Source organism: Leptodactylus fuscus, chromosome 8 (genome assembly GCF_031893055.1).
Source record: "Leptodactylus fuscus isolate aLepFus1 chromosome 8, aLepFus1.hap2, whole genome shotgun sequence".
In the NCBI taxonomy this organism is placed as follows: Eukaryota; Metazoa; Chordata; class Amphibia; order Anura; family Leptodactylidae; genus Leptodactylus; species Leptodactylus fuscus.
The window spans coordinates 94,391,942-94,415,800 of NC_134272.1; the positions used below are offsets into that span (position 1 = coordinate 94,391,942).

The 23,859-nt window shown below is 47.7% G+C and overlaps 1 protein-coding gene across 1 annotated transcript; it reads left to right on the forward strand.

Annotated features, from left to right (window-relative positions):
- Positions 1-203: 203 nt before the first annotated feature.
- RALB (RAS like proto-oncogene B) lies at positions 204-20,426 on the forward strand. The gene is made up of 5 exons (XM_075284697.1): positions 204-312; positions 13,601-13,774; positions 14,902-15,110; positions 17,314-17,491; positions 18,176-20,426. Exons 2-5 carry the CDS (start codon positions 13,661-13,663, stop codon positions 18,293-18,295), a joined length of 621 nt encoding a protein of 206 aa, XP_075140798.1. The 5' UTR covers positions 204-312; positions 13,601-13,660; the 3' UTR covers positions 18,296-20,426.
- The last annotated feature ends 3,433 nt before the right edge of the window (positions 20,427-23,859 follow it).

Genomic DNA, 23,859 nt, shown 5'->3' on the forward strand with positions numbered 1-23,859 from the left:
TCTATATCCCCCCGTTGTCGGCCCCGCATTTGTCGCCTTTCTCCTCAGTCTCGGTCTCCGCGGTTTCTATAGCAGAAATTTCCTCAGACTGCGGCTCCGCCCGATCACCGACTGACAGCCGACACTGCGCCTGCGCACATCCTGCTGCCCTTCACTTCCTACTGAGGTTTGTCCCATCCGATGCTCCATAGCTTCGACTTGTAGAGGATTGTCCCAGTCGGGAAGCTGTAGCGGCTGCAGGAAGCGGAGCCGCGCCCGGAGAGCAGAAGACCGAGTCAGGAGCCGGGAGCGGCGGAGAGAAGACACCCGGAGGTGAGGAGCCTGGACACCCGGAACAGCACATACACATAGCCTCTATACTGCCCTCCTGCTCCCGGCCCCTATATACTGCCCCCTGCTCCTGGCCTCTATACTGCCCTCCTGCTCCCGGCCCCTATATACTTCCCTCCTGCTCCCGGCCCCTATATACTGCCCCCTGCTCCTGGCCTCTATATACTGCCCTCCTGCTGCTGGCCTCTATACTGCCCTCCTTCTCCTGGCCCCTATATACTGCCCTCCTGCTCCCTATATACTGCCCCCTGCTCCCTATATACTGCCCCCTGCTCCCTATATACTGCCCCCTGCTCCTGGCCTCTATACTGCCCTCCTTCTCCTGGCCCCTATATACTGCCCTCCTGCTCCTGGCCTCTATACTGCCCCCTGCTCCTGGCCTCTATACTACCCTCCTGCTGCTGGCCTCTATATACTGCCCCCCTGCTCCTGGCCCCTATATACTGCCCTCCTGCTCCCTATATACTGCCCTCCTTCTCCTGGCCTCTATACTGCCCTCCTTCTCCCGGCCTCTATACTGCCCTCCTGCTCCCGGCCCCTATACACTGCCCTCCTGGCCCCTATATACTGCCCTCCTGCTCCCGGCCCCTCTATACTGCAATCCTGCCCCTATATACTGCCCCCCTGCTCCTGGCCCCTATATACTGCCCTCCTGCTCCTGGCCCCTATATACTGCCCTCCTGCTCCCGGCCCCTCTATACTGCCCTCCTGCCCCTATATACTGCCCTCCTGCGCCTGGCCCCTATATACTGCCCTACTGCTCTTGGCCCCTATATACTGTCCCCCGCCTCCATCTCCTTTTCTCGGCCTCTATACTGCCCCTGTATCATCAGTCCAAATTTTGATTGTTCATTGCCTTTTGGGTTGGTTGGGTAGTCGAACCCCCCCCCGAGACTTGCTGACATGAGCCCAGTGTGAGAACCGGTTTTTGCATATGGTAGGACTATACGTGCACCTCTGTCTCTTGGCTTCATTTTGGTTGGCTCCTCAGGAGATCAGGGCTTGCTTCAAGGAGACAACGGGAACAGGGAGCGTTTTGGTTCTGGCAGCACCAGATTAGATTCCACAGCACAGATCTCCTGATCTTCTGGGGCATCTTACTCTAGAGCTGTCGTCTTCTCTGCAGCTACTGCAAAACTACAACTCCCAGCATGACCTGTCCTGGTCACACAGAATCCTGACCATACAGTCACCACAGCTTAGTGAGGTCAGGGGCGCTGATGTTGAGGCTGAGGCCGGATTCACAGTCGTGTGTTGGAGGGGGTATAGCTTAGGGTCATCTTCTCCAGACTATAGACCTTACTGTGGTCACCAGGCAACTGTTTGCCTTATTAAGCTGAAGACCTAAACCATGGCGGCCCCTGGGACCATTATCCCTCCCTCTATATCTGGGCAGGATGTTTACTTCTGGCATCTAGATTCCTCCATCAGACCTCCAGATGTTAGCGCTTGCATCGTCTTTCCAGAGAACGCATTTCCTCTGCTCTGGAGTTGATGGCTTTACACTTCTCCAGCTGCCGCCTGGCATTGAGCTGGGTGATCTCAGAGTCATGTGCAGCAGCTTAGCCCTAACTATTCTGCAGATGACATGACTGTCTTTGGAGTGTGATGCTGAGTTCTGTGTTATTTATCAGTGGGTGTGGCTAAAATAGACAGGACCCCGCTCCAGTTATAAGGGACCCACATACCTATGGTATTCTCATCTGTATAAAAGCATTTCAGCTTATTGGATTGTAAGGGAGCCTTCACACGGAGTAAACGCACGTGTATTTTTGCAAAATATATGTGTAAAAATAAGACTCCCATTGACTTCAATGATATTTTTTACACGTGTAAAAATACGCCTGTAAAATGTCATTGAAGTCAATGGGAGTCTTATTTTTACATGTGTATTTTTACACGTATATTTTGCAAAAATACACGCGCGTTTACTCCGTGTGAAGGCTCCCTAAGTGTAGTTTCCACATTGCTCTATAACATTCTGCAGCTTTGTGCGGAGTAATAGACAGTTGGAGCAGAATTTATTGTGGCATCTCTGGTAGTAGAAAAGCAGATTGTTCTCTATTACCATAAAACTGTGTCCTGGAATATGGCCGCTGCTTTTCTTCCTTTGTTCTGTCTGTGTTCTGGGGTACAGCTGCTGCTTCTCTTCCCTCTGCTTTGTATTCTGGGATACAGCCAGTTGTTCTGTTCCTCTGCTGTGTGTCCTTGGTTACAGCTACTGCTTTTATCCCTCTGCACAGTCTATGTCCTGGGATATAGCTGTAACATCTGTTCCTCCGCTGAGTGTCCTGGGGTACAGTCACTTCTTCTGTTCCTCCGCTCAGTGTCCTGGGGTACAGTCACTTCTTCTGTTCCTCTGCTCAGTGTCCTGGGGTACAGTCACTTCTTCTCTTCCTCTGCTCAGTGTCCTGGGGTACAGTCACTTCTTCTGTTCCTCTGCTCTGTGTCCTGGGGTACAGTCGCTTCTTCTGTTCCTCTGCTCAGTGTCCTGGGGTACGGTCACTTCTTCTGTTCCTCCGCTCAGTGTCCTGGGGTACAGTCACTTCTTCTCTTCCTCTGCTCAGTGTCCTGGGGTACAGTCACTTCTTCTGTTCCTCTGCTCTGTGTCCTGGGGTACAGTCACTTCTTCTGTTCCTCCGCTCAGTGTCCTGGGGTACAGTCACTTCTTCTGTTCCTCCGCTCAGTGTCCTGGGGTACAGTCACTTCTTCTGTTCCTCCGCTCAGTGTCCTGGGGTACAGTCGCTTCTTCTGTTCCTCCGCTCAGTGTCCTGGGGTACAGTCGCTTCTTCTCTTCCTCTGCTCAGTGTCCTGGGGTACGGTCACTTCTTCTGTTCCTCTGCTCAGTGTCCTGGGGTACGGTCGCTTCTTCTGTTCCTCTGCTCAGTGTCCTGGGGTACAGTCGCTTCTTCTGTTCCTCTGCTCAGTGTCCTGGGGTACGGTCGCTTCTTCTCTTCCTCTGCTCAGTGTCCTGGGGTACAGTCACTTCTTCTGTTCCTGTGCTCAGTGTCCTGGGGTACGGTCGCTTCTTCTCTTCCTCTGCTCAGTGTCCTGGGGTACGGTCGCTTCTTCTCTTCCTCTGCTCAGTGTCCTGGGGTACAGTCACTTCTTCTCTTCCTCTGCTCAGTGTCCTGGGGTACAGTCGCTTCTTCTGTTCCTCTGCTGTGTGTCCTGGGGTACAGTCGCTTCTTCTGTTCCTCCGCTCAGTGTCCTGGGGTACGGTCGCTTCTTCTGTTCCTCTGCTCAGTGTCCTGGGGTACGGTCGCTTCTTCTGTTCCTCTGCTCAGTGTTTTGGGGTACAGTCGCTTCTTCTGTTCCTGTGCTCAGTGTCTTGGGGTACAGTTGCTTCTTCTGTTCTTCTGCTCAGTGTCCTGGGGTACAGTCGCTTCTTCTGTTCCTCTGCTCAGTATCGTGGGGTACAGTCATTCTACTGTTCCTCTGCTCAGTGTTTTGGGGTACAGTCGCTTCCTCTGTTCCTCTGCTTTGGATTCTGATTTTAGGATTTGTGGATTCACTTCTACTTTGCAGTAAAAGGAACCCCAATCCTCTGTCCAGTTTGAGCCTCTTTACCCCCCTCCTGTTACTTTTCTTACCTGGAGGACTTATGAAGGGCAGTGATATGGCTGAGTGACTCCCGGAGCGGCTGACCCCTCCATACAGTAATATACAGTGACTAGAGGGACACTTATCAGATGGCTTTTACATAACCTTGGAGACTGGACAGTGATTCCAATGATCTGCCATCTGTTGGAAATATAAACCATATAGCCGGTGACAATATTCGGCTGAGCCATGCTGAGAGTTGTAGTCCTACACCCTCCGGGAGCCGCTGGTCGCTGACCATATATCAGTGCAATAAAGCAAATAACCTGAAAAGGAATCATCTGGATGAGCAAATCTCTTGGCTTTACTAACTCAGAAACCTTCTCTGATACATTTGTGCAGACCCTCAGTACAGGCAAAAAAAAAAAGTCTAATCTATAATGTCTATGAGAAAGTTCCAGAACTTGTGGCGATATTACACTTGACTTAGAACGAGCTGATCCTTGTAATCTGTATGTAATAAGCAGTGATCCACCCAGCTCGCTACCGAGGCCTAAATAAAGATAGTGTATTACTAATATGGAGGCACTCCCTGCCTCACTTATTCCTGGGGAGAGATAAGCTCTCTAGCCTCTTACTGGTTTCTATATTTTACAGGGCAGGGTTTGATATAAACAGAAAGTGGAGCATGGATCCCAGAGCTGTGCTCTTAAAGGGGCGGCCTTCATCCTTGCAGTGAGTTCTGACCCTGCCTAGAGGACATATGACGCTGCAGGTTGTGATGGGAAGGGTGCCCGGTGTTGCAGGGTTCGGGTTCTACTCCATGTTATCATGATTGTTTTTCTGCTTGGGCCCCATATGTGAGCAGATTGTGTTGGGGTTGGAGAAGTAGGACTCATTTTATAAGGCAGAATGCTTTTGGAGTGATTGTGTCTGCCCACCCTTTAGGGTACATTCATACTTGCTGTAGAGTTGCATTCCTTGTGGATGGTTTTGGGCAAAGCTGAATAGTTTGTTCACTGCAGCAAAAAATGCAACCAGTGTGTGTGAATACAGCCGTACATGGTTGTCTTAGTAGTGATGTCTGAAGTCTATGGAGCGTTGAAGGCTGGCATTGTCACTTTTGGGACACGGAGCCCCATAGGAGCTGGCGATTATTGAAGATTTCTGCAATTGCAATTATTTTGCTTGTGTACAATGAAGACATCTGTGATAAGTGAGATCTCTACTGATCTGGGGTCTCTTAATAAAGTCCCATCCCCGCCCCTGTCTGCCATAGGTCGCAGTGCGCTCTCCAGTGACGTATGTTCTGCCTCAGAAGTCACCGCTGGGTCTTGTGAAACTTTTAGAAGGCCAAACCCTGAAACCCTGCCATGACACAGGGCCGAGCTGTACATAAAAGTACGAGACCCTCGGCCTCCCCTTCAGCGGCGACTCTCTACTGCGCAGATCTGCCTGAACTCATATATTGTAGCAGACTCTCAAAACAGGAAATCTATTCATGCTTGTCATGTGGTGCTTTAACTCATATACGATTGTTTACAGTGAAAATGTAACAGACCCTCAGCTATGGGAAGTTTTAGGCCAGTACAACTTAATACAAGATTGACATTTCCATTCACTGACAGCAAAAACAGATTGTGAAATACAAAGTGATGTCCATTTGTTTGGGCAGGATACATTGTAACAATCTCTGCTAGCTAAACACAGCAGGATCATCTCTGTACTGTTCTGGGGATTTGTTACAGTGTTTCAGTGTGGCTTGGAGGGGGCTCAGTCTGTGGACTCTGCTACTATTATTCTTCTATGATGGACGACTGTAACGGGCGTTAGAAATGAAATGTGTGAAGTCGCTAAAAACAGGGGTTTGCAAATCTTGTCAGGGATTTTGTTTTTTTTTCATTAATTTCGATGGGTTTTGCTAAATCAGCTAGTGAAGGTAATCTGCTACTGACTCCCATAGGAGCTAAGAGGCGCGGGGTGGGCTCCTCCTCAAAATCCATCGTCCTATCGATGAACACTACTGTCAACTTCTTGCAGCTGATAACGGAGAACAATAGCATTTACCTGCCTAGTGTATAGTCATCCTCTGTCTATCTCAGAATAGGAATCCGTCTCCTTACAGGACATTTATAGACACGGTTACAGTAAATGGAAGGTGTTGTCCATTAGTCAGAGGCTTTCGTGTCTACATGGAGTTCATTGGTAATGTGATTATTGCAGGATATGAAGCATCCCGGTGCTGGCAGCCATGTTGGATTATGTGGAGATGCTGCAGGCGCCGGCTGGTAGGACTGAAGTTGGTTAGAAAGTGCAGAGCTGTATTCTGCTGTGGGGGGGTAGGGGGGGGTCCAGCTTCCTCCATCTGTGTCACGTATCATCACCTCTAGACCTGTCACACCCAGACACAGAGTGAGGGCTGGGCACAGATCCTGACCCCCACTACCACAGCTGGGTCTCCTATCCCTTCTTACATACTCCGTGACGTCCGCAGATGCCAGCAAACTTATTAGTTTATAATTCCAGTCATTTATATCCAGAGAAATTCATTTTTCTTGCTATGGCCCGGTGCCAGGAGGCGACTGTTCTTACAACACGCTCCGTCTGCCCAGCCTGGCTCCAGTATCCATGAAATACAGCGTGCGGAGAACATCTCGTGGAGGGTAAGAGGCTTCTCAGGGGGCCGTATAGATTATAGCCTTATAGCCAGCATTATAGATGGGGGGTGGGGGGGATAGTTTAATATTGATATAAGCTGTGTGGGGGCACATCTACTGTATAGGGCTGTGTTGGGGTTGTATTTGGCACAGCTGGTGGTGCAACAACATTATAGGGCGCTGCCCTGGCTCCTTTAAGTATTTAGGGTACTACCTGTCTTACTTTAAGGGCAATTTGTCCCCAGCCCCCAATGGTTCGGTTAGGGTCACCTGAATCATATGGTGGGAATCCCTTGGGAATTGGCGCCTTCATTGCCACAGCACTATTGTCCCGAGGAGGCAGCGGCTCATAGGGGGAAACAAATGTTTCATTCAGGCGTCCCTAATCTATCTCTGGGGCTGAGGCTGGGCCTGGTGACACACTCCCTTTAAGTGTGGGGGTGCCACAGTGGTGATACCTGCTCTGTCACCCGCTTCACATGATCCATGGGGCAGGGGTGCGAGTCTTGCCCGTTGCTCTGTTTGGGTGGTGGGCTCCTCTTCTGCCCTGGCACTTCTAGATCTATTCATCAGACTTGGTGTTATATTGGGTGTCATATGGTTGCCCCATTTAGACAATAGTGTCACATGACTCCGGCACGGAGAGAGCGCTACCCCATCATATATCAAAAAGAGATCCCGACACCCTGATAATGTGAGATGGTGAACGCTCCAAGTGTGACAATCCATAAAGAAGGTAACGTTTCCGTCTAAACGACCTTCATCAGACGTCGTCTTACAGAGGAGACAAGTCACAGCCTGGCACTGGTGAGAAGGCCTGGCACTGTGTTTGGGGAAGTGCCGACTTTTGTCTCCTTCCCTCTTGTTCCGCTTTTTCTTTCTTTATGTAGACCTTTAAATTCCTGTCTCGCATCTTTATTGTAGAAAAATGGAGCACCAGGCTCATGCTGGGTAGTATTAGGAAGGTTTCGCCAGGTCTTCTTCTGTCCTGTTACTTTACTGTCTGCGCCACCCACTTACCGCAGTCACAACGTCACAGTTTTTGCACCTTTTTTTTTTCGTAAAGTCAGCCACTCGCTGGTCATGAGTAAGGCGAGGAATGGAAAAGATAAAATGTTGCAAAAATTTTGTACAAGTAACGTTGAGTCTATTGACTTCGGCATTGGAGTCCTCCAGCGAACCAGAACAAATGTCCAGGGCTATTGTGAACCCAAGTAAGCCAAAGTCTGCAATATCCCAGACCTGATAAATCCCCTCCAGTATATAGTCACAATCTGCACATCTGTTCCTGCACAGTCTCTGTGATCTTCGCCTGCTCTCTGTTATCAGCCACAACATACAGTTTACGGGTTTTTTTTGTTGTGATATTGAATTGAATCCCTTTTTTGGTATGTTGGTGTATGGGAGGCTGCGACATACAGAATCTCATATCTGTATCCGCTCTGTCCTGACTTCTCATTGGCTTCAGGACCAGAAGTTCATTCCCTGCTACAAAATGGAGGTTTGGTGAGGGGGTGTCACATGTTGGTTTACTTTCCCGTGGTTGTCTCTCTGCGTCCTGGATTTTGTGTACTCATTTGGCCAGATACTCAGATGGGAAGTTTATACTGTATGTCCATGGAGGAACAATGGCAGGAAGCTTAACCCCCCCTCCGTAGGATATTAAAGGGGCAGTCAGCGTAAAGTGACTTTGCTGATAATAGTCTTGGAGCATTATAGGAGGACGGCTGATATCAGTAACGTCCAGGCCTGCAGCTAATATTAGTCAGGCTGGGTTCACATTTGCGCTGGAGCCACTAAAAATCTGCCAAGAGAAAAGTCCTGAACGGAGGAACTGAAAGTGGGCAGACCCCATTGTAGTGAATGGAGACCACCAATGTCTGTGTGTAACTGCTGTATTAGAAGTCCCGGTTATCCATCATTCAGGTCCCCCGGCAGGTCTGAATAAGACTGTGATACTAGTGTAAACCGAGCCTGATATCACATATAATGGCAATGTTTCTGGGTCTCAGCACTGAAGCTATGTGACATAAAGCTTAGATTGTATTCCCCTGTCCTACAGTCGGCCTCTCCTGACATGGCTGATAACAGATAGTAATAGATTGTATTCTCCTGTCCTACAGTCGGTCTCTCCTCTCCTGACATGGCTGATAACAGATAGTAATAGATTGTATTCTCCTGTCCTACAGTCGGCCTCTCCCCTCCTGACATGGCTGATAACAGATAGTAATAGATTGTATTCTCCTGTCCTACAGTCGGCCTCTCCTCTCCTGACATGGCTGATAACAGATAGTAATAGATTGTATTCTCCTGTCCTACAGTCGGCCTCTCCTCTCCTGACATGGCTGATAACAGATAGTAATAGATTGTATTCTCCTGTCCTACAGTCGGCCTCTCCTCTCCTGACATGGCTGATAACAGATAGTAATAGATTGTATTCTCCTGTCCTACAGTCGGTCTCTCCTGACATGGCTGATAACAGATAGTAATAGATTGTATTCCCCTGTCCTACAGTCGGCCTCTCCTCTCCTGGCTGATAACAGATAGTAATAGATTGTATTCCCCTGTCCTACAGTCGGCCTCTCCTCTCCTGACATGGCTGATAACAGATAGTAATAGATTGTATTCCCCCGTCCTACAGTCGGTCTCTCCTCTCCTGACATGGCTGATAACAGATAGTAATAGATTGTATTCCCCCGTCCTACAGTCGGCCTCTCCTCTCCTGACATGGCTGATAACAGATAGTAATAGATTGTATTCCCCTGTCCTACAGTCGGTCTCTCCTCTCCTGACATGGCTGATAACAGATAGTAATAGATTGTATTCTCCTGTCCTACAGTCGGCCTCTCCTGACATGGCTGATAACAGATAGTAATAGATTGTATTCCCCTGTCCTACAGTCGGCCTCTCCTGACATGGCTGATAACAGATAGTAATAGATTGTATTCCCCTGTCCTACAGTCGGCCTCTCCTCTCCTGACATGGCTGATAACAGATAGTAATAGATTGTATTCTCCTGTCCTACAGTCGGCCTCTCCTGACATGGCTGATAACAGATAGTAATAGATTGTATTCCCCTGTCCTACAGTCGGCCTCTCCTCTCCTGACATGGCTGATAACAGATAGTAATAGATTGTATTCCCCTGTCCTACAGTCGGCCTCTCCTCTCCTGACATGGCTGGCAATAGATTGTATTCCCCTGTCCTACAGTCGGCCTGTCCTGACATGGCTGATAACAGATAGTAATAGATTGTATTCTCCTGTCCTACAGTCGGCCTCTCCTCTCCTGACATGGCTGATAACAGATAGTAATAGATTGTATTCCCCTGTCCTACAGTCGGCCTCTCCTCTCCTGACATGGCTGGCAATAGATTGTATTCCCCTGTCCTACAGTCGGCCTGTCCTGACATGGCTGATAACAGATAGTAATAGATTGTATTCTCCTGTCCTACAGTCGGCCTCTCCTCTCCTGACATGGCTGATAACAGATAGTAATAGATTGTATTCCCCTGTCCTACAGTCGGCCTCTCCTCTCCTGACATGGCTGATAACAGATAGTAATAGATTGTATTCCCCTGTCCTACAGTCGGCCTCTCCTCTCCTGACATGGCTGATAACAGATAGTAATAGATTGTATTCCCCTGTCCTACAGTCGGCCTCTCCTCTCCTGACATGGCTGATAACAGATAGTAATAGATTGTATTCCCCTGTCCTACAGTCGGCCTCTCCTCTCCTGACATGGCTGATAACAGATAGTAATAGATTGTATTCCCCTGTCCTACAGTCGGCCTCTCCTCTCCTGACACGGCTGATAACAGATAGTAATAGATTGTATTCCCCTGTCCTACAGTCGGCCTCTCCTCTCCTGACATGGCTGATAACAGATAGTAATAGATTGTATTCCCCTGTCCTACAGTCGGCCTCTCCTCTCCTGACATGGCTGATAACAGATAGTAATAGATTGTATTCCCCTGTCCTACAGTCGGCCTCTCCTCTCCTGACATGGCTGATAACAGATAGTAATAGATTGTATTCCCCTGTCCTACAGTCGGCCTCTCCTCTCCTGACATGGCTGATAACAGATAGTAATAGATTGTATTCTCCTGTCCTACAGTCGGCCTCTCCTGACATGGCTGATAACAGATAGTAATAGATTGTATTCTCCTGTCCTACAGTCGTCCTCTCCTGACATGGCTGATAACCGTCTTATTGGTTCTGACACCCATACACTAATAGAATGTATTTTTGCTAGTGACTGAGTTGTCAGTGGACACAACCTGCGAGTCTTTCCTACTTTGCACTTCCGCTTCGGTGATAGATGATTTATTTTCCTACGTGTGACTTCTGTGGGTGGAAAATCCTTCCAAGGACATTAATAGAAACGAAAACTGAATCATTAATAACAAGTAATCCAGTAAGTTCTGCAAAATATCTGAGGCAGAGCTGTGGTCGGGCAGCGCCGGGGGTCATGTGTGCCGCATACCAGGATCCAGTGCGGGGTCTCTGGAGTAAACATGGAAAGTTTTGTGCAGCGTTTGCAGGAACTTGGCCTCACTCTTCAGATATCGGGATTTACAACTGTCTAATACGGGATTAAACAAAATTATCTGCTCCAGTAAAGCTTATGCTAGATGGAGAGGAGGGCGAGGGGGCCCCGGAGGGTATATAGAGGGTATATAGCACCATGTAATCTAGCTGCAAAGACTCTAATGTGTCATTACTATAGGGAGCTGGTGCAGTCACTGTGTACATACATTACATTACTTATCCTGTATTATACTCCAGAGCTGCGCTCACTATTCTGCTGGTGTAGTCACACTGTGTACATACATTACATTACTTATCCTGTATTATACTCCAGAGCTGTGCTCACTATTCTGCTGGTACAGTCACTGTGTACATACATTACATTACTTATCCTGTATTATACTCCAGAGCTGCGCTCACTATTCTGCTGGTGCAGTCACTGTGTACATACATTACATTACTTATCCTGTATTATACTCCAGAGCTGCGCTCACTATTCTGCTGGTGCAGTCACTGTGTACATACATTACATTACTTATCCTGTATTATATTCCAGAGCTGCGCTCACTATTCTGCTGGTACAGTCACTGTGTACATACATTACATTACTTATCCTGTATTATACTCCAGAGCTGCGCTCACTATTCTGCTGGTGCAGTCACTGTGTACATACATTACATTACTTATCCTGTATTATACTCCAGAGCTGCGCTCACTATTCTGCTGGTACAGTCACTGTGTACATACATTACATTACTTATCCTGTATTATACCCCAGAGCTGCGCTCACTATTCTGCTGGTACAGTCACTGTGTATATACATTACATTACTTATCCTGTATTATACTCCAGAGCTGCGCTCACTATTCTGCTGGTGCAGTCACTGTGTACATACATTACATTACTTATCCTGTATTATACTCCAGAGCTGCGCTCACTATTCTGCTGGTGCCGTCACTGTGTACATACATTACATTACTTATCCTGTATTATACTCCAGAGCTGCGCTCACTATTCTGCTCGTACAGTCACTGTGTACATACATTACATTACTTATCCTGTATTATACTCCAGAGCTGCGCTCACTATTCTGCTGGTGCAGTCACTGTGTACATACATTACATTACTTATCCTGTATTATACTCCAGAGCTGCGCTCACTATTCTGCTGGTACAGTCACTGTGTACATACATTACATTACTTATCCTGTATTATACTCCAGAGCTGCGCTCACTATTCTGCTGGTGCAGTCACTGTGTACATACATTACATTACTTATCCTGTATTATACCCCAGAGCTGCACTCGCTATTCTGCTGGAGCAGTCACTGTGTACATACATTACTTATCCTGTATTATACCCCAGAGCTGCGCTCACTATTCTGCTGGTGCAGTCACTGTGTACATACATTACATTACTTATCCTGTATTATACTCCAGAGCTGCGCTCACTATAATGCTGGTACAGTCACTGTGTACATACATTACATTACTTATCCTGTATTATACTCCAGAGCTGCGCTCACTATTCTGCTGGTACAGTCACTGTGTACATACATTACATTACTTATCTTGTATTATACTCCAGAGCTGCGCTCATTATTCTGCTGGTATAGTCTCTGTGTACATACATTACATTACTTATCCTGTATTATACCCCAGAGCTGCGCTCACTATTCTGCTGGTGCAGTCACTGTGTACATACATTACATTACTTATCCTGTATTATACCCCAGAGCTGCGCTCACTATTCTGCTGGTGCAGTCACTGTGTACATACATTACATTACTTATCCTGTATTATACTCCAGAGCTGCGCTCACTATTCTGCTGGTGCAGTCACTGTGTACATACATTACATTACTTATCCTGTATTATACCCCAGAGCTGCGCTCACTATTCTGCTGGTACAGTCACTGTGTACATACATAACATTACTTATCCTGTATTATACTCCAGAGCTGCACTCACTATTCTGCTGGTGCAGTCACGGTGTACATACATTACATTACTTATCCTGTATTATACTCCAGAGCTGCGCTCACTATTCTGCTGGTGCAGTCACTGTGTACATACATTACATTACTTATCCTGTATTATACCCCAGAGCTGCGCTCACTATTCTGCTGGTGCAGTCACTGTGTACATACATTACATTACTTATCCTGTATTATACTCCAGAGCTGCGCTCACTATTCTGCTGGTGCAGTCACGGTGTACCCCCTGTATTTTAGAAATTCTGCTAAGCCATGAGGGCAGTGTGTATCCACCAGCTTACTGACTGTTTCCAGTACCACCTTATGCTGTGCAGTATAATAGTTATTAGCCAAGTCCAGAGTAATGTCCATGAATCAGACGTGTGCGGGTCGTCACATGGTCACACTCATATAATGATGTTGTGTTGGGGTCCTTTTTAGGGGGCTCCCTGCCACGTGTCCTGCGCTATACTATGGCGTTAGACTTCTATCTGACTGTTGTTTGCTGCCCCCTGTCTTGCTGCGTTATCTACATACTGATTACAGAGATGATTCTTTGTATCTTGCAGTTGCTGGAATTAAACAAGACATCACTTGGTGCATGACTGCAGCCGCCGGAATCATTCAAGATGGCAGCCAACAAGAACAAAACCCAGAGTTCCCTGGTCCTACACAAAGTCATCATGGTCGGTAGTGGAGGAGTGGGCAAGTCTGCGCTCACCCTGCAGTTCATGTATGATGAGGTGAGTAACTTAGTCTGTGGGGTCATGTGACCTGTGTGGTTGCAACAGTGTTTGCAATGTTGCAGTGACAACATCAATTCATCCTGCAGAAGGGTCCGTCACAGGGACCTCAGGACGTGGCAACACAAGAACTATTAGTAGGTCTTCTTACTGCGCACGTGGTCCCGGCACCTGCAGGTCAGGACACTTAGAATGCAGAAATAATGACCTCATCTTCCATTCTCCTCCACAAAGAGTTAATAAGTTTTACAGCCCCAAACCGTGTCTCTAAAAAATATAAGTCCTGCTGCAAAAGTCAAGGCCTTGTATCGATGGAAACAGTGCTGTAATGTGACGAAGAAAGGAAAGAAATTGCTTGGACATTAGAGAGGCGCTGTCCTGTCCTCAGGCACATGTATACATATATACTGCTAGTGCGCTGGATTCACTGATCGCCTTCCCCGTTCTCTGCCCCTGGGGATGAGTTATCGGTGCCAGTACCCATAGCTCTGTACTGTCAGAGGGGGCGCTCCTTACTGCGGAGCCTTGACGCTGTGAGAACCGCCCCCTAGTACTAGTCTATGGACGAATACTGTCAGAGGGGGCGCTCCTTACTGCGGAGCCTTGACGCTGGGCGTTAGGACCGCCCCCTAGTACTAGTCTATGGACGAATACTGTCAGAGGGGGCGCTCCTTACTGCAGAGCCTTGACGCTGGGCGTTAGGACCGCCCCCTAGTACTAGTCTATGGACGAATACTGTCAGAGGGGGCGCTCCTTACTGCGGAGCCTTGACGCTGGGCGTTAGGACCGCCCCCTAGTACTAGTCTATGGACGAATACTGTCAGAGGGGGCGCTCCTTACTGCGGAGCCTTGACGCTGGGCGTTAGGACCGCCCCCTAGTACTAGTCTATGGACGAATACTGTCAGAGGGGGCGCTCCTTACTGCGGAGCCTTGACGCTGGGCGTCAGGACCGCCCCCTAGTACTAGTCTATGGATGAATACTGTCAGGAGCTGAAGCACTGCTGCCTTTCTAGCGGTATATAAAACCGCATGTGTCCGCGGACTGGAAAGGTAATTTTAAGGCATAAAATAGCCTGGCCATTAAGAGGTTAAAGGGGTCCACTATTTTTTTTTGTCTCTTCCTTAGTTTGTGGAGGATTATGAGCCCACAAAGGCCGACAGCTACAGGAAGAAAGTGGTGCTGGACGGGGAGGAGGTGCAGATAGACATCCTGGACACAGCCGGGCAAGAGGACTACGCAGCCATACGGGACAACTACTTCCGCAGCGGAGAGGGATTCCTGCTGGTGTTCTCCATCACTGAGCAAGAGTCCTTTACTGCCACCAGCGAGTTCAGGTCAGTCCAAAAACTGTATGCAGGATACGTAATATATATATATAATACACACACAATAATGTATATACACAGTGACTGTACCAGCAGAATAGTGAGCGCAGCTCTGGAGTATAATACAGGATAAGTAATGTAATGTATGTACACAGTGACTGTACCAGCAGAATAGTGAGCGCAGCTCTGGGGTATAATACAGGATAAGTAATGTAATGTATGTACACAGTGACTGTACCAGCAGAATAGTGAGCGCAGCTCTGGAGTATAATACAGGATAAGTAATGTAATGTATGTACACAGTGACTGTACCAGCAGAATAGTGAGCGCAGCTCTGGAGTATAATACAGGATAAGTAATGTAATGTATGTACACAGTGACTGCACCAGCAGAATAGTGAGCGCAGCTCTGGAGTATAATACAGGATAAGTAATGTAATGTATGTACACAGTGACTGCACCAGCAGAATAGTGAGCGCAGCTCTGGAGTATAATACAGGATAAGTAATGTAATGTATGTACACAGTGACTGCACCAGCAGAATAGTGAGCGCAGCTCTGGAGTATAATACAGGATAAGTAATGTAATGTATGTACACAGTGACTGCACCAGCAGAATAGTGAGCGCAGCTCTGGAGTATAATACAGGATAAGTAATGTAATGTATGTACACAGTGACTGTACCGGCAGAATAGTGAGCGCAGCTCTGGAGTATAATACAGGATAAGTAATGTAATGTATGTACACAGTGACTGTACCAGCAGAATAGTGAGCGCAGCTCTGGAGTATAATACAGGATAAGTAATGTAATGTATGTACACAGTGACTGCACCAGCAGAATAGTGAGCGCAGCTCTGGAGTATAATACAGGATGTAACGCTATATCTCATATTTATATAATATTGCAGCATTAATTATACATTTTGTAGGCATCAGTTGAGTATTTTCCTAGACCGCTCTGCAGTGAGTCTACAATGTCATGTTATGATATATAAGTGACTTTATATTTTGGTTTGGGGATCTCTTTGGGCTCTGGTTTTCTCAGTGCGCTGTGGCCATGTGAGGGTTAAGTGTGGGAGATTTTGGCTGACAATTTCGTCTTTTTCAGTGATTTTTCTGCTGTTGAGGAATTTAGTTTTGTTTCTAAAGACAAGAACAGACAGGACTGTAACACCCTGAGCATCGGTACACTGACCCGCAACGTGCCGCAACCTGCGCAGCATCGGGGCTTCTCCCTTTGTAGCAGCAGAAGACAGGAATTAATAAAATGTAACCGGATCTGACTGGTGAAGGGGCCGATTCCTGCCGCAGCGGGAGGGCATCAGTGTGAGGGTGCAGATACCTCTTATGAGTCCAGAGCTGGAGATCTGTGGCCCTCGGGACCAGCTCAGGGTTTTCAGCCTCTGTATGTCACTATGTTCTCTACTGACCCAGTGATGGACCCTCAGAGGCAGTTTTTGGGTCTTCATTCAGTAAAAGTAGAGGAGACAGAGGGTGCTGATGATGGTAACCAGTTGGGTGTTATCTGTGCTGCTGTATGTATAGGATATATTTGGTGCAGGTCACAAGGCCCAGGACCTGCCACCATTTGTACCCTGCAGTTTTTATGGCACTGACTTTTTCTGTAGACGAAATACCCTAATGAAAGATTAGGATTGCGCTCTCCGGTCAGGGAGGACGAACAAACGGTGGCAGCAGCAGTAACGACTTTATTGGTAAAGGCGCAACGCGGACGCGAATCCACTCCTGGGTTTGGCTTCATTGCAAGTAATCTGCAGAGTCTTCTCTATCCACCTGTCTGCAGCCTGAATTGGAGAAGAAATACTTGATGATTTCAGGGAACTTCGAAATAGTTTATGCACTTGCAAAATGGGCTGTGTGTGTGCCTGAAACGCGTCCGTGTTGTGACTGTACTAATAACGCCGTTACTGTTACTGCCGCAGTTTGTTCGTCCTTCCTGACCAGAGAGCGCAGGCCTAATCTTTCATTTGGGTATTTTGTCTCCCGTTCATGGTATTGGTGTCCGGTGTCCGCCTGGGTGTATACATTTATAATCCTTTATATGTGGTTGTTATTTTCTATACTTTCATTTATTATCAGCGTTTATAGCGGATCTCCACTATAGCGCTACTCGGTGTCTCCCTCCCCCCTTTGTTTCGAGATATAAAGATGTCAGACCCGTTCATCACCCTCCTGAAACTCTCACCCCTGCAGGGAGCAGATCCTGCGTGTGAAGGCTGAAGAGGACAAGATTCCTCTGCTGGTCGTGGGAAACAAGTCTGACCTGGAGGACCGGAGACAGGTCCCTGTGGACATCGCCCGGAGCAAGGCCGAGGAGTGGGGTGTGCAGTACGTGGAGACCTCTGCCAAAACCAGAGCCAATGTAGACAAGGTAAGAATAGTCCCCATCCCCCATTCATACCAGTCATATTTGCTCTTGCAGATCTATATGCTGTCATCTGGCCATACATAGATTAGAGGATTACAGTATATGATCAGTCCTATGCGAACTCTCCCTGGAAAGCACGTTAAGGGCTAGTTCACACGTGAACTGCCCGCGCGGGTTTTGACACAGAGAGAGACGCGGCGAGCCGCGTCTCTCTCTTGTCAAAACCCGCCCGCCGCGACCATCGCTGTCGCAGATTAACCCTCTGCTGTCGGCTCAAATGAATGAGCCGACATAGGAGGGAGCTGCCGGGGGCGGAAGCCGCGCGGCTGAGCCTGCGCGGCTTCCGCCTGAAGAAAGGACATGTCCTTTCTTTTCTCCGCTAGCAGCAGCTCGCCGCTAGCGGAGAACAGAAGCCCGGCGGTCTCCATAGACCACCATTATAAGGGGAGGTTTTGGACACGAAATCCGCTGTCAAAAACCTCCCCTTATACTCACGTGTGAACTAGCCCTAACCCTCCACATACCGGTTACCATGGAGTATATGGTCATGTAATAATCTCTCTGTAGAGAGCAGTACAATAGGTGGCCTTATTGGGTAATGTAGCTCCTCAGGGGCGGAGCTAACTGCACACTATGGCTGTATACCCCACCCCCGCTTACATTAAACCTAGTGCTTTTTTTTTTCAGGTGTTCTTCGACCTCATGCGAGAAATCCGGGCTAAGAAGATGTCTGAAAACAAGGACAAGAATGGAAAGAAAAGCGGAAAAAGCAAGAAAAGCTTCAAACAACGATGCTGTCTACTGTGACCGTGCCGCCGAAGACTCCACCTGTGAAGGGCTGCAGCGAGCGACACCCCCTGCTCCAAACCCAAGTCTCTGATTTGTTATTTTTTCTAATGCAACGTTTTAGTATTTAATTCATTCAGTGCTATAAAGACTAAGCAGCGAGACCGCCGCCGGACCCTACCACGTGACGGGGGGGAGGGGCGGCCTTGTTTCATCTCCTCCATCTATAACGCCGGGGTTTCACTTTCTCTTCTTATTTTATTTTTGCCAAAAGAGAACAAATTTTTTTTTTTTTTCCGTTACACAAAAAAGTAAACATTTCACTCCCAGAAAATTATTATACAGTGGGTGTTGTGCGGAGAAAACCGCCGTTCATACGGTAGTTCCGGAGCAGCAGTTCTGAACGCCATGTTCCTTGATGTATCTGAGTATGGGCAGCAGATTCCTGTGGTTAGCACGGAGGTGTCATAAATTCTGAGAATATTTACCCCCGTGCAGATGGAGGGTGCGTACTACAACTCCTGCCATCCTTAGGTTCTGACCCCTAGATCTATGATGGAGGATTTCTCTGCGCCTCTCCTCATCACTATCAGTTGCATTTTTTTGGGTTCTCTGTTTCAATTGCCAAATTTCCTCTTGGTGCAATCCTCTTTGCGCTTTTCAGAAGCCGTAAACTCTGTTGCAATGAATAACATTTTTCAAACATGGCAGCGCGGGGAGAAGTTCCCTCCTGGGAGCCGCTTCCTGGACGTCATAGGTTGGGTAACGCTGTTAATACATTGAGTCTTATACTCCAGTTACATTCAGAGCTGCATTCGCAATGCTGCCGATTGTTGCTTGTGAACATGATAGAGGTCATAGGGGGTCTCATGTGCCGCACTTTAGGCTAAATCTCCTATAATCATCACATGATGCAGGAGGCGGGGTTTGCAGCTGCGTCCTGAGATGCACATGTGCAGCCGCTGCAGTGCATTATGGGGGATATTGTTCTCCCGCTAGACTCTTTTGCAGTGCCTGCTGTAACTCATTTATTGCCACAGTGCAAAGCAATGGAGTGTGTCGCGCTCATACAGTGACCGGAAGAAACTGATAGAATTTTTGGTGCAGCTTTGGATGTGGCTGGAGTATAATGCAAGGCAAAATCAAGCACACAAGCAAGCTAGGGCCATTGGGTGATGCCGGCCTTAAAGGGCGCTTCCACTTTTAGGTAAATAACACCTAATCCTTATCTATTAGGAGCGCGCCCACTTTCCAATACGTCTTTCAAGATCTCTGCTTGCTGTGAGTGGGAATCTCCAAGAATTAATATTTCTCACAGTTCTGTCCACTCTAGACAATCCTCTGGCAGCTAAATACATTGGTAAAACCCTTCTCTTGTACTGATACATTGTAACAAAAGATCAGTCTTCTGTCCAGAATATTTAGCTCAGAAGAGGTTTGTCCATCAGACATTGCCCACTGACAGCAAGAAGAGATCTGATCACTGTGACCAGTGAATGCCTGTGCTTTTGTTACCACGGGGCTTGTAAGAAGTGGGGCGCCCCCTTTAGAGGGGTTATCGAGCCACAGAAGAGGGCATCAGTATGTGATCTTAGGGGATCGGACACCAGACCCCACAAACCATCCAGTTGTAGCTGGAAACCCCCTTTAAGTAAGTAGTTTGGTCTATGGCAGCTCTGTATAGGGCTCTATAGGTGGTTTGTATATTCATTTGCCCCCAGATCTGTAACAGAACACTAAATGTATAAGTGAACCTATGGAGGGGTTCCCTGTAATGGGGGAGGGGTGACGCGTGCCATTATACTAGTATTACGAGCAGTATTATGTCCGTCTGTGCCCATAGACAATGTGCCAAGCACCAGAGCGTTTATTCTGAGATCTTGAGGGTATTTTTGATAGAGATGAATTATATTGAGGTGGGGCCGGGCCCCGTAGCCCCGGCTCGTGTCAGAGCAGCCAGTAAGCGACTCTTGTGAGGTGTTAAAACGGCCGCCGACCTCTCTGTTTCCATCCTAAGACATGGCGGCCTGGAATTTTCTACATGTGTATGGGGGAGGGGGGATATTCCACTTTATTTTTTATTTTTTTTCTCTTCCATGCTAATCGCACTGATTCGTATTTCTACTGTATAATAATAAATTGGTACATTTTACGTTTCGTCTCCTGGTTATACAGACGCAGGCCGCACTATCGTGTAGCCACTCTCCAATCGCTGAAAAACTTCACAAATTTGACTATTGTCCAGATCTCTTCTTGCTGTCAGTAAATGGGAATGCTCGTGTTTGTAGCCACAGCCTTGTCACAGCTGAGGGTTTGTACAGTTGTATCCAGTCTAGATAATCCTCAGATCTCCTGTTCTGATAGTTTGCTGCAATGTATCAGTGCAGTGCATTGTATGAAGCTGGAGCCTGGCTGACCTATGATACAATGTGACAAGGCATAGTCCTGTCTGACAATCTGCTTACTACAGACACATCCTCCTTTCAGGTTGTCGGGCATCTCTAGTAACCAGTCTGCCTCTGAATACTTGGAGTTGCTCTAAAAGATTCTCATTCCTGATATTCTGTTCTGGACAGTCGGTTTTGTGAGACAGAAATGTCCCCTCTCTTGGCAGCGTCTATGCAGGACATTACCCCTGTCTTATGTGTAGCCTGTGGGTAGGTGCTCCCTGGCCTAACATGAATCCAGTAGAGGGCGCTGCCTTGCCTCTGGTGCCCACACCCTGTCCCATGACTGTTAGTAGTAGGCACCATCTTCATGTGACTTCCATAGGCACGACCCCTCCATCCATGTGATGACCTGTGAATATTCCCATCAGACCACGCAGAGGTGACTCTTTAGTGGGTGCCATGGCCTTGGCCTTCATCATGTTCGCTACGGCGTCTGATGGTTTCTGCCTTCCAGGTACTAGAATGAAGTGGATAGAAAAGCGGGATTCTCATGGATTTATCTTGGAACCACTTCAATTCTGCATCCTCCAAAGCCAGTGTAGGAAGGTTGTTCGGGATCAAACGGTTCCATGAGCAGTCCGCTGCTTTCTATAAGCTGTACATTGCTGCGCTGTCCTCCCCTGCAACGTCAGCCTTCACCCTGTACTGAATAATGCAGCCACCTCTGATCATTGGTTGTCGTCATTAATAATGAAGAGCGGCCACGTCTGCGCCAGTCATCTTGGATTCTGTTTGAGGGTGAACGTCGTCTCTGTTGAGTCCCTGGTACACTGACATCTGTAGGCGCTGAACATAAAGGATAATGTATAGGATGAAGGGGAGGAAGAGCCCAGGACTCCGCACGTCTTGTCGGCTGAGCCTTTTGAAGACTTGAGATTTGACAGTTCTGATTTTCTGGTAGGAGATTGATTCTAATGATCCTATAGAGAAGATTCTGGAATTGGTTTAACCCCTTCACTCCAGGGACCCGGAGCATCTTCTCTGGCTGTGAGAATGTATAAGCCCCCGTCACAGCGTCCAGGGGAAGCTTCTACATGCACAATGTTGTACGGATGTTCGGCAAGTAAAGTCGGTTCTACATGACAAATGGCTCTTCTGTGCATCCTATCGTGACCGTCCACCTGGGAAGCCGCCATATTACAGCTGATGTGTCTACTACGGCGGCTTCTCTTATATGTGCAGACATCTTATTGCAGAATTATTGCTTCTACAACTTTTTAATAGACTCTGTACTCCAATATTCTTCATCGTTGTTAAGAGCCCTGCTTGAGTAAATGGGAACATTGGGGCAGATTTATGAAGACAGATGTACAGTCTTTACTTCCAATAGACCTAATAGTTCTCCCAATGGAGGGTTAAAAGGGTTTTCAAGGTGTTCCAATCCCACCGCCTTCTTCTGGTTTACCTCTTCTTCCTTATCCTGTCCCATCGTCTTCAAAAAGCGCCGACTGCACAAGTCCGTCGCCATTTTCTTGTGGCCAAACGGGAGAGGCCACAAAAAAATGGTCGACGGACATGCACAGTTGGCCATTTTCCTGTGGCTGAATAGGAAAGAAGAGGCGGAGGTGGCGATCAAGAAGAAGGTGGCGCTGCATAGGTTTCTTGCAGTAATGGGGACGCCCCTTGTGCTGTTTGAGTGCTGTGGACGCCCCCTGTGCTGGAGAAAACTAATTAGCATATGAATGAAAAACGGGACATCTAAGGAACGGCGGCGCAGAGAAGACATGTAAAGGTAGGGGAAGAATAGGGTTTAGTGTAAAACAGGATTCTAATGATAAAATCCCTTTAAAGGGTCCTATTTCAGACACATCCCCTATAGACAGAGTTTTTTGTAGGAGGATTTTGCCCCGGAATCCGCCTCAAAATCTGCCTGCAAAAAAGCCTCTAATTCACTTCAATGGGAGCTGCTCGCTTTTTTTTCTGCTAGCTCGTGGGAAAAAGAAGCGACATGCCCTATTTTGCCGTGGATTCCACAGCTGTGTCAGCCATGGCGTCCGCGACTCGAGACTCACTCCCTATTAGGCCGGATCAGGAGCAGGATGCGACGGGATGCCGATGTACTGTGCGGTAAAGGTTTCCGCCGTGTGAACATACCCTTAGGTCCCTGTCGTGCAGCAGTATAAGTGACCAGGGTTCATTTTTTCCCCAATTCATTTGCAATCATCCACAAGTTATGATGTGACCTGGAGGCCACTGCCTATCTATGAAGACTCTCCGCCATTGTAGGCACTTGCCCTATTTTCCTCCGCTCCCATTGTTCCCTCATAGATGAACTTCTTTTTTTTTCCCATATCTTTTGAGCCAAATAACCTGTGAATATTTCCCCATCCTCTGATACTTTTCTATACTGTAGCAGCTCATAGTCCAACAAAAGCAATGACGTAAAAACCTGTCAGTTCAGGTAGGGGCCGGCTCTGTTCACAGCGCAGGAATGTCAGTGACGTTACAATGTACCCCAGTGAGGGTTGCGTTGGTTCACACGGTTCATCTTGGCACAGGTCCCGTGTTATGGGCTGTTCTCACGTGAAGGATGTTGTTTGTATCTTTTTGGATTTATTGCATAATTTTCTAGTTCTGCAAACCTTGTAAGATTCTCCCTGCAGAGATGAAGGTCTCTCCTCCTCCTCCATGTTACCCGTCCTGACTGAGATCCTGCACTATTGTGCGTGTTCACTATGTAATGCTTAGACCGGCTGCCTACGACCTTTACAGTCTGTAAACTTCCATCTGCATATCATATATATTACCCAGACCTGAAGGCCCAGTAACACAGATATCTCAGCCGGGGTCTACCGTCCTATACTGGAATCCTGACAGTGACGTTCCCACGGGGCGGTGGAGCCTCAGCATCATACATAAGGCCAGGTTCACATCTGCGCCAGGTTTCTGTTCTTCTGGTGGGTTGGGACCAGGAAAACGGAAAAACAGACCACAAAAAGAGCAGACATGAACGAAGCCGAGGGACTCCATTGCCTATAGGGTCTGTAGGGTCCTTGGAATTATTCTTAACTGAAATTAGCGGCCAAAACGCCCGGCGTAGACGCAAACCCGGCATAAATATGATACTGACACTGGATTTCCGGACAGAGCGCAGGCCAGGACTATATTTTTTTGGACTGTAAAGGCTTGTCTTTA